The sequence below is a fragment of the Cololabis saira genome, chromosome 21, assembly GCF_033807715.1.
Source record: "Cololabis saira isolate AMF1-May2022 chromosome 21, fColSai1.1, whole genome shotgun sequence".
Classification (NCBI taxonomy): domain Eukaryota; kingdom Metazoa; phylum Chordata; class Actinopteri; order Beloniformes; family Belonidae; genus Cololabis; species Cololabis saira.
The window spans coordinates 25,373,207-25,384,549 of NC_084607.1; the positions used below are offsets into that span (position 1 = coordinate 25,373,207).

Here is an 11,343-nt window from a genome sequence, read left to right on the forward strand (position 1 = left end):
AAAATATCAAATCTGAACATTACTTCAAAACAGAAGCTTGAAAAGAAGTTGGAAAAGGAAACATTGTTTTTATTTGAAGTCACCAAACTTAAAAAATATAGGCTATAAAATACATTTTGCATTTAAAGTTCTTCAAACTATCCATTCTACAACACAGTGCAACATTTTCTCCATTTGAACATTCACATTTAAGCCATAATGCCACCATCAGTGAAAATTATTTCCTGATCTGGAATGGCTGGAAAACTACAACTGTCTTGTTTTATGAAACATGCATGTTTATCAGCCCATTGCTTTATAACACTTAAGGCAACAAAGCAAAAATGAGACAGGGAAGTTTAAGTAGGGTTTGTAAGCAATTTATTTAAAACATTTCCATGACCAATGGACGGATGTTACAATAGTGCATATTTCAAGGTATTCTACTGTTAAGGGTTTAACATAGATATTGCTCCCATTCAATGTTGTTTGCTTTTTCTTTTCACCTTTAGGAGTGCTTAGATTTACACAATTTCTCAGAGAATATTGAAAGAAAATAACATATCCTCTCCCTGAGGCAAATAAATACAACTCAGTCTTTCCTACCACCTGTGTGACAATGGCCAGTTCATTTCAGCTAAATTTTGTAGTTTGGTATAAAACAAAGCAAAAGTAAAAGTATTGTGGCTCAGAATAACATTCATCATCAAAGAAATGGTCACAGTTTTACTTGAAACATTGAACTGAAGTAGAAGTTTGTGATTTATTCATAGGACGAAACTAAAAATCTGATCTGTGCTGTATACCGCACTCTATTGTTCCAGAAATAAAACTAAATTTGAGCACTAAATAACACAAAGATTGGATTCAATACAAAAGTTAAATACCAAACAATAAATTAGGTTCATAAATTAATAAAAGACATACTTAAACAACAGCTGTAATAATTTAAATAAAGAAATTGAGCTGCTCAGCAATATCCTTCACTGACAACCTCACTAAAAATGTCTATTTTGTTTAATTCCAGTGCTAACATGCCAAGACTCGACTTCACCAACATCGGAAACTATTCTGCAACAGAGCCGAGGAATAGGATGTTTCCCAACGTAAACAAACTGATAATATTTCCTAAAAGTTAAACACAGAAGAGGCTGTCAGTGCATATCAACTCCCACACAAGCAGAGGTGGCCTGCTCTAAGAAGAAAAAATAAAAATAAAAATCCGCCTGCAGGTTTGAAGTTTTCACCAACTTGTGGTTGGTTCATCAACATATTTAGGGCAGTTTCAGTCACAGTTAATTTCACATATTTCCTGTTTAAAGAATTTACACAATTTATTTTCTTGTAAACATTTCCAAGCTGTAACCTCAGTTACAAATCAGTCATCGAGCCCAAAATTTCTTCAAGTGTGTTAAATAAATGAAAAAAAAACGTAATGAAATAAGTACCTAGCTATTGCTGTGATCAAGGATATCACTTTCATTCTTCAAGCATTCAAAAAAAAAAAAAAAGCACAATAAATCATTTATAAATCACTCTCCCATGCCTTCATTTCTCATGCAATTAGTCCTTGTACACAGTTTGCTGGCCGGGTCCCCTTTCATCGTGCATTATGTGCCTCCTTACGTGGATCCGTCTGACTCGTCTCTCTCCTCCAAATGCACCCTCTTCCTCCGACTGACCAGCTCCCAGATTTGAACCTGAGCCTCTTGAATCTAAAAGGTGCAAGCCTCCTGGACCAGATCCTCGGTTATTCTCATAGATGAGGATATTGAGTGTTTCTTCAAATATCCGTGCCTCAGGAAATTCAACCTAAAAGCAAACATGTCTGCAAGTGAATAGGGGCCTATGGATTTAAAGGTTTTATTATTCATATTTTCTATAATAAATATATTTTTTAACTCCTCTTAACCTTTCAGCCAGCTATATTTGAACTGCCTTGACAACTGGCTTTCTTTGGAAAAATGTGATGTGCAATATTTGTGAAGCGACACTTACTTTGGTCTGTTTTTTCTCTGTCGCATAGACAATGGAAGTACAGCACACTTCTGCAATCTTGCGGCCTTCGCCGTAGAAAGACCAACAGCAGATCTCATCCCCAAGCACGTCTTTGACAAACAGGACGCGGCCATTAAATCGAAGTACGAGTTTGTCAAACAGCTCGATGTTCTTCAACAGGTTGTCATCAGAGTTGCTGGTCACAAGAAAAGGTTGACAATAAATAATTACAAACTGTGTAGACACTACATTTAAAAAGTGCAGCTAAAAAGTAAGGCTTTTAAACGATTAATATGTTTAACTGCTATTAATTACACAAGCCCAGTAATTGACATTACTTTATTTTCCTCCTTTTTTGAAGTCTGATTTTCCCTAAATTTAAGATTTTAAAAATATACTCCATAAAAATACACATTCATTACTGAAGTCGTTCACTTTATGAGAGTTGTATAGTTAACTGTAGTCTATAAAGAGGAAAAAAACAAAACAAAAACAATAGTAAAGGTTTGCAAATGTGGATTATAGTCATTAAATTACTTATAATTAGCATGAGGTGTTTACATGAGCTCATACTCCGGAATAACTATTTAAAATGGTGTCAACTATATTCTTACGAGTGCCAAAGTTAATATTATGTTTAAAAAAGTTAATATGATGTTTAAATAAATACACCAAACACTGTTTTCAATCCCATCTCTAACACACTGGTCTAGTCAGTATTTTTACCTCGTGTAAGAATATTTGTTGTTTCCTCTGTTGTTCTGCAACTTTACTACCGGCTGTGGAGGAAAAACAAGATTCAATTCAGGAAACTCAGTAGTTAGTCTCTACAAATTGTACAGACAGAAAGTACTTAATGAAAACATTTAGAGAAAGGCACGGGCCAAGTTGGGGCAGATGACGGTCAGTTTACCTTTTTGCATGTAGTGATCATCTTCTGCTCTTCTTTGGGTGAGGTGATCATGGGAATGCGGCACACACTTTCAAAGACATCTTTCTGTTTCTAAAAATAGAGAAAATACGTTAATCTATGCCTGTAACTTACCAAAAAAGTATATACAAAATAATTTTATGAAAATAAACCAATTTACAATAATGAACCAAACAAGCTTTGTACAGTAGTTTCTAAAAAGTAACCCATTGGTTTGTTGTAATACAAACCCAATTCCAAAAAAGTTGTGACACTGTACAAATTGTGAATAAAAATAGAATGCAATTATGTGGAAGTTTCAAATTTCAATATTTTATTCAGAATACAACATAGATGACATATCAAATGTTCAAACTTAGGAAATGTATAATTTTAAGGGAAAAATATGTTGTTTTTCAATTTCATGGCATCAACACATCTCAAAAAAGTTGGGACAAGCCCATGTTTACCACTGTGTGGCATCCCCTCTTCTTTTTATAACAGTCTGCAAACGCCTGGGGACTGAGAAGACAAGTTGCTTAAGTTTAGAAACAGGAATGTTGTCCCATTCTTGTCTAATACAGGCTTCTAGTTGCTCAACTGTCTTATGTCGCCTTTGTTGCATCTTCCTCTTTATGATGCGCCAAATGTTTTCTATGGGTGAAAGATCTTGACTGCAGGCTGGCCATTTCAGTACCCGGATCCTTCTTCTACGCAGCCATGATGTTGTAATTGATGCAGTATGGGGTCTGGCATTGTCCTGTTGGAAAATGCAAGGTCTTCCCTGAAAGAGACGACGTCTGGATGGGAGCATATGTTGTTCTAGAACTTGGATTTACTTTTCAGCATTGATGGCGTCTTTCCAGATGTGTAAGCTGCCCATGCCACACGCACTCATGCAACCCCATACCATCAGAGATGCAGGCTTCTGAACTGAGCACTGATAACAACTTGGGTTGTTCTTGTCCTCTTTAGTCAGGGTGACATGGCGTCCCAGTTTTCCAAAAAGAACTTCAAATCTTGATTCGTCTGACCACAGAACAGTTTTCCACTTTGCCACAGTCAATTTTAAATTAGCCTTGGCCCAGAGAAAACGCCTGCGCTTCTGGATCTTGTTTAGAAATGGCTTCTTTTTTGACCCATAGAGCTTTAGTCGGCAACGGCGAATTGCACGGTGGATTGTGTTCACCGACAATGCTTTCTGGAAGTATTCCTGCGCCCATTTTGTGATTTCCACTACAGTAGCATACCTGTATGTGATGCAGTGCCGTTTAAGGGCCCGAAGATCACGGGCATCAAATATTGTTTTGCGGCCTTGACCCTTACGCACAGTGATTGTTCCAGATTCTCTGAATCTTTGGATGATATTATGCACTGTAGATGATGGCAACTTCAAACTCTTTGCAATTTTTCTTTGAGAAACTCCTTTCTGATATTGCTCCACTATTTTTTGCCGTAGCATTTGGAGAATTGGTGATCCTCAGCCCATCTTGACTTCTGAGAGACACTGCCACTCTGAGAGGCTTTTTTTATACCCAATCATGTTGCCAATTGACCTAATGAGTTGCAAATTGGTCCTCCAGCTGTTCCCTATATGTACATTTAACTTTCCCGGCCTCTTATTGCTACCTGTCCCAACTTTTTTGAGATGTGTTGATGCCATGAAATTGAAAAACAACATATTTTAACCTTAAAATTATACATTTCCTCAGTTTGAACATTTGATATGTCATCTATATTGTATTCTGAATACAATATTGAAATTTGAAACTTCCACATAATTGCATTCTATTTTTATTCACAATTTGTACAGTGTCCCAACTTTTTTGGAATAGGGTTTGTACAATAAATGACTATGATGACAAATAAATAACAAATAAGAATTAACTCATTGAATTATGATTTCATTAACAATTTAAAACTTATTGTTTAGACATTCTTTAATAAAAGAAACTGATAAACTGCCAGAAGTTCAGAAATAGCATATAGATGGACATGTAACTTGTAGCACCACTAGTCCTCAAGTACAAATAAGTTCAAAATCATCAAATATATAATCACAACAAAAACATTTTGGATGGATTTTCTTGTATACGAATGAATCCAAGAAAAATGCTCTCATTTGTTTACCTGCATGGCGCTGAGGCAGTGCTGCACCAGTCCCTGCACTCGATAGTACTGGGCCTCCTTTAGGACCTCGTCCAGTTCTCTGTGCTCTTCTGGAAGTGGGACTGAGCCATCTCGCAGGAAGTTCAAAACCAGTCCAAAATGTCGGCCACACCTGTCCAAAACAACCCAACCTGCAAGGACAAGAACATTTTTCTCAGTCATTTCAGTTTTATTTTAATCTCCATGACTGACACAGCAGCGGACCATCAGTTCATCCTTGTGCTGAATCCATTAGGTATTTTGATAACACCAACTGACCTTTTGCCATCATCCTCATTATCAAACTTTATTTATATAGCACTTTTCCTGCATATATAAAAATGCAACACAAAGAAAATGCCACAAGAAATACAATGTAAAAAACCTGAATTCATTGGTTTTAGAAGCTGATTAGTAACTGGAAACGCTAGGCTGCATCGCAAAGAACACATACATTTTGTTCCTGTACTGTGGTCCTCTATACTAGACTTTAATAATAGAGATTCAAATGATGATGGGAAGAGATGTTTGATGCAGCACAGTTATCTGGATCTGTGACTTTGGAAAAACAGTCTAGCACCTGGCTCCAGTACTACACCAACACCATCACCATGTATTTCTTGAGGGAACTGAATTTTTTTTTGTTTTTCCAATTAGCTCTGAACTGAAAATGCAAAGCTGGAATATTGTTTCTTCATCATACTGAGTTTTTATCAAAAACAATACAAAGTTCACCATAGTTTCAATATGTAAGCAACATTTCACAGACGTTAGAGATATATTACTTGCTGTAACAAGTTTTTTTTTATTTTGCTGACTTCATGTTATTGAAGAAACACATTTTCAATATCAATCACTGATTAAACAAACTCCATATTCATGGTTTTTACCAAGGGCAGCCAGTAATTGCACTGCAGCAGCTCAGCAATACTAACAAAACCAGCAGCAAGTACCAATGCAAGAAGAGAAGAAAAAACATAGTTCATGATTGCTTGACAGATGTATCTACTCACCTTCAGAGTCTATGGTAACATCTGTCTCCCCGTTGCATATGCTTCGCAGCAGACTGTCTTCCTTGCTTAATGTCTGGATGGTTGTGTAATGCAGTGAACCACCCACATTTAACTTGACATACTTGCTCCCCAGCAGACCCTGATTTCTCTGCTCATCTGTGTTGTGGTAGGCAGGCTGGGGAACAGCAGACTGGGCAGAGTCGGCAGCATGACTGCCAACTGAAGCCTCAGCAGACATGTGGCTGTAGATTCTCTTTCTGACTGTAATGCACAAGAAAAAAATATTAATACTTTTTAATCTTTGCACTTAAAAAGGGACCTATTATGGCATCTAATACCTATTTTAAAACAGGCCTTGAATGTCTTAAAAACAAGCTTTTGATTGTTTTTGCTAAATAAATTAGAAATTCAGCCTCTGAGCCATGTCTTTATCTTCCCTGTTTCTAACCTCCTTCTCTATGAGGGATTCTGAGTGGGCAGGGAGGTTATGATAATGAGGCTCTGTGCTGATTCGCTGCCTGACGCGATGATGCGAATGACGCGATTCACTGCTACAAAAAAATGGCGAAAAAAAAGCCCAACCTTTGGCCTCTTACTAGGGGCCTGACACCTCTGTCATATGAAGAATATTTTGCCTAAATGGTTTGACGTCCTGTGTCCCTTTGTGAAAGCAACACTGTAAATCAACACAAAAAATTTCAGAGTGATGCACTTTAATCACAAGATGTCAAATCTCTATCTTAATGTCTAGTCCGGTTTGAAAGGCTTTGATGGCGTTACCTTCATAAAACATGAAGGAGTGCTGAATAGTTTTATAAATATGAAAAGTATGTAAATCATAAGCTAAAATTAACACCTGTAGGTGATTGTCGCCTGTCACATTTGCAGTGCTCCCAACCATTATTAGGGCATCATAAAACAAGGAAATATGTTTGGGAAGAAATGTGTTTTATCTTACAGTCGAGTTCAAAAGACCTGAAGACAATCGTTGTCGGGGGATACTGATGCTATTCTGGGGGTTTGCAGTATCCCAACACTTTGCTGATATGTCTCCAGTAGATGTTGATGACCAATTATTGGTAGGCTGATAATATGAGCCAATGTTAGCTATATAGTTATTATGTCGTTTTTAAATTGTTTGTTTTAATGTGGATTTTAATGGAAAGCACTTTGGTCACCCTGTGTGTTGTAAAGGGCTTTATAAATAAACATTGATTGATATGAAGAGGTAGTATGAGCATTATAATAGCTGTTGAATAAAAAATTTAAAAAAATAAAACAACAGAAATATGAAAAGGGCAAAACAAATAGCTATTACCATGTTTTGCCTGTTTTTCGTTTCTAAATCTGAAAGTTAATATTTTAGAGTTACTTATCAAAGTTTAATTTTTTTTTTATATATCTTGCTGTTTTTCAAAGTGATTTGAACTGTGCTGTTATCTCTTAGTGACTCAAACTGACACATAACTATCACCAAATGTTCGTGAAAAAAATCCTATCTGTCAGTCTCTGGCATAATCGATTTCAAGTGCGAAATTAATGAAGTGCCGATTTCTGGGACTAAGTATTGTCTTAAAAAAAACAGCAAAATGTTGTTATTTTTCATAAGCAACACAAGTGTCCTGTCCTGACAACTCATCGCTTATACCGTTAAGGTTAACAGAACAATGCAGGACAAAGATAAGAATAGTAAATTAATATAACATATCAAAGCTCTGACTATGAATGAATGAATTTTTATTTCGAACATGTATATACAAAAATAAACAGTAACATCTTCATATTCACATATGTTCGAAAAAAGGAGTAGGAAGAAGTATACACTTTTCCCTAGTTCCTACCCCTTTATAACTATGAATTTACATTATTGTTATTATTATATCTACACAATATCCATATAAATATAGTCTATATACTACGTAAACATGCCTATTACTACATAATTATCCATACAAGTATATAGAAGATATAAATATTACATAAATATTATATCAATATATAGAAAATACTAATATTATATAAATCTATATACATATAAACTACATAAATATCCCTATAAATATATATGCTACATACCTAATAAATATATAACATATATTACATAATTATAACTATCCCTCTCAACATATATAAATACTACATAAATATCCACATAAATATAAAATTTTTCCCTATTTTATTTGTTTCTCACACTCCTCGTTAACCTATTTCCTCCTCCATATACCTGTTTATAAATCATTTTTTGTATCTCTTTTTAAACAGATTTATGTTAGTACTTTGTTTCATTTCCTGCTCCAAACTGTTCCAGAGAGTCACTCCACAGTTTGATATGCACATGCTTTTCATTGTTGTTCGTACTTTATGTTTTCTAAAATGTAGTTCTCCCCTTAGATTACAGCCCCTTTCTCTCTGTGAACATTCCTCTGATATTTTTTGGTAGTAGATTATTACTTGCTTTGAACATTATTTGCGCTGTTTTGTATTTAACCAGATCCATACATTTCAGTGTGTGTGATTTTTATAAACAGTGGGTTTGTGTGTTCTCTGTATCCAGCATTGTTTATTGTCCTTATGACTGTTTTCTGAAGTGTGCACCCAGTATTGACTAATGTCCATGTTAGTCCATGGGCCAGAGCCCAAAATTTCACTGGTCAGTACCATTCAAGGAGACAAAACTTACTTATGATTTTTGAAAATATCCATGTCTATATATGATATTTTGGTATGATAACCCTTCCTGAGTGGCAGCTGTATCATAGTTATCAGCTCATGAAGTCACCCACCCCCTTTTAAATTACATTTTAGATGCTGCTGCATATCCTGGTTTAGACTCATGTACAGGATATCTGTCAATGTTTCACAATATTGTCTTTGGTATCATTTTAAGGGGACCTTTTAAGCATTCATTCAAGCTAAGATGTGCATCTTTCTGACCAACATAGAGGTCACTGCAGCCCTTTAAACTATAAACAACACACATTTTTACACCAATTTCGCCTAAATGATATACTATCTTTTATCCCTGTGTCATCTAGGAACAACAGAGACACAAAATACAAAAACTGGAATACTCACAGGACCATAAGGATTCAGGAAATGTATAATATACCCATACTATATCATTGTTACAGGTCATTGTGAGCCTTAAACTAGAAGAGCATCGTTAGGCTCCTATGAAACTATAACAGCCACAAACTGGTCTTTATCATAAGGAACCAGTTTCCTTACTCAGCAAGGGTTTTCATACCAAAATATCATTTATACACATAGATATTTAAGAAAAGTATAAGCAAGTTTGGTCACCTTGAGTGGTGCTGATATCTGGTCTGGCCCATGGATTATATGGGGTGACAAACACAGCCAAGCCTTTAAACGCAAACTGTACTCACCACACTGCACATCCGAGGGTGCTGGAGGAGTAAAACCTGCTGAGATGATCAAATGTGTAGCGTTTGTAAGGTAGGACTCGAGAATCGGGCGAACAGCCGATATGAACAACAATAACCAGCAGAAATGGTTTTAAACCGCAGCTCTGATCAGACTCATGTTCCCAGCTAAGCAGCTAACAACAACCACTATCTCCAAACAGACACCGATCATCTGCGCTGGAGCGCTCAATCTGTGGCGAAACAACACCCACATGGGCGCATTAAAACACGAGCACTGAAAAACAAGGAGCTAACAGGTCCATCGTTTGATATGATGATTATTCACTGACGATAATGTGAGGAGCTAACTGGGTCAGTCGGAAACGAAACCAAAGACTGCTCCACTTCCGCTCACTTCTTCTTCTTCTGCGTGTTTTACTGCCACGGTTGGAAAACTACAGACATATTTACGTAGACGTTTTTGCCCCCTGCTGCGATACGTCAACGTCGCCGCCATATTGGATGTGGCAAGACTGCGCTGTAAACTAATACAAGTAAATGGACTTATTTTCATAAAGCGCCTTTCTACAAAGAAATTTACGTTTTACGTCTCATTTATTCATTCACACACGCACTAATATACTTGGGAAACAGTTAGGCACCAAATATAATATATTTAATTTTCTCAGATTGCAAAAATAAGAACTTTATTGATCACACATAGGAGTAATTCATGTTATATCAGGAACAAGGTAGTGCCGAAAAAAAACAATATACATCCCCCCTCACAAAAATAAGAAAAATAGAGAAACATATTTTCTTTTAACAGATTTAACAGATTTTTTCAGTTATTTTATTGTCTGAAAAATGGTTCAAATGTTATTTTATTGTCTGAAAAATGGTTCAAATATGTTATTTTGTTATTTGAAAATTTTTAAATTTGTTTTGTTGATGAGAAAATTTGTTTCTCTATTTTTCTTATTTTTGTGAGGGTGGATTTATATTGTTTTTTCGGCATTACCTTGTTCTCCATAGCTGATATAACATGAATTACTCCTATGTGGGATCAATAAAGTTCTTATTTTTGCCATCTAAGAAAATGTAATATATTATATTTGGTGCCTAACTGTTTCCCAAGTATATTAGTGCGTGTGTGAATGAATAAATGAGACGTAAAACGTAAATTTCTTTGTAGAAAGGCGCTTTATGAAAATAAGTCCATTTACTGTATTAGTTTACAGCGCAGTCTTGCCACATCCAATATGGCGGCGACGTTGACGTACGGCTCAGCGCTCGATGGGGCGTCTACGTTTATATGTCTATGGGAAAACTATAACAAATAAATACATCAAATGATGTTGTTTTGTGTTTGTTGACTGACTTGCAGTATTAGTGTCTTGTTAATGTCTATAAACTTCGAAAACAAGAAAACACTAAAAAGGCTGTCAAAGTGTTTTTTATAATTTAGAGGATGTACTTATTCGGAGTATTCACTGCCCTCTAGTGGTTACAATGAGAAACAGCAACACTGAAGGATTTATCAAATCATTGGCATCTGTCATTGACGCGTCTAAATGCCCATAAATAGAACACAACTCTAAATTTTCAGAGGGAACAAAAACAAAAATCACAGCAGTTCACAGCACAAAATCGTAATGTAAATCATGTTTATATCTACATTTATAAGAACAAATACTTTCCGATGATTTCTCAGGTACTTTTTGATGGCAGGGTGACAATTTTGTTGAATAAAAACCAACCGAAAAGAACAAGAAAAATCTGATATTTAGACAAGCAAAAGGGATCATCTGTGAATTTGAATTAGTTGCATTTCTGATTCAAAGTCAGATGAAGTCTAAAATATTATTTCCAAATAATTTATAACATTACTTTGCCATTGTTGTTGAGAGTCACCTGTTTTCTAATT

General features: G+C 35.6%; 1 protein-coding gene across 1 annotated transcript; it reads right to left on the minus strand.

Moving 5' to 3' along the window:
• Positions 1 to 343: 343 nt before the first annotated feature.
• kctd13 (potassium channel tetramerization domain containing 13) lies at positions 344 to 9,818 on the minus strand. The gene is made up of 7 exons (XM_061711044.1): positions 9,438 to 9,818; positions 6,049 to 6,309; positions 5,018 to 5,187; positions 2,891 to 2,980; positions 2,704 to 2,756; positions 1,978 to 2,173; positions 344 to 1,791 (listed from the first exon to the last, which is right to left on the minus strand). The coding sequence occupies exons 2-7, from the start codon at positions 6,284 to 6,286 to the stop codon at positions 1,543 to 1,545; spliced, it is 996 nt and encodes a 331-aa protein (XP_061567028.1). The 5' UTR covers positions 6,287 to 6,309; positions 9,438 to 9,818; the 3' UTR covers positions 344 to 1,542.
• Between the last annotated feature and the right edge of the window lie 1,525 nt (positions 9,819 to 11,343).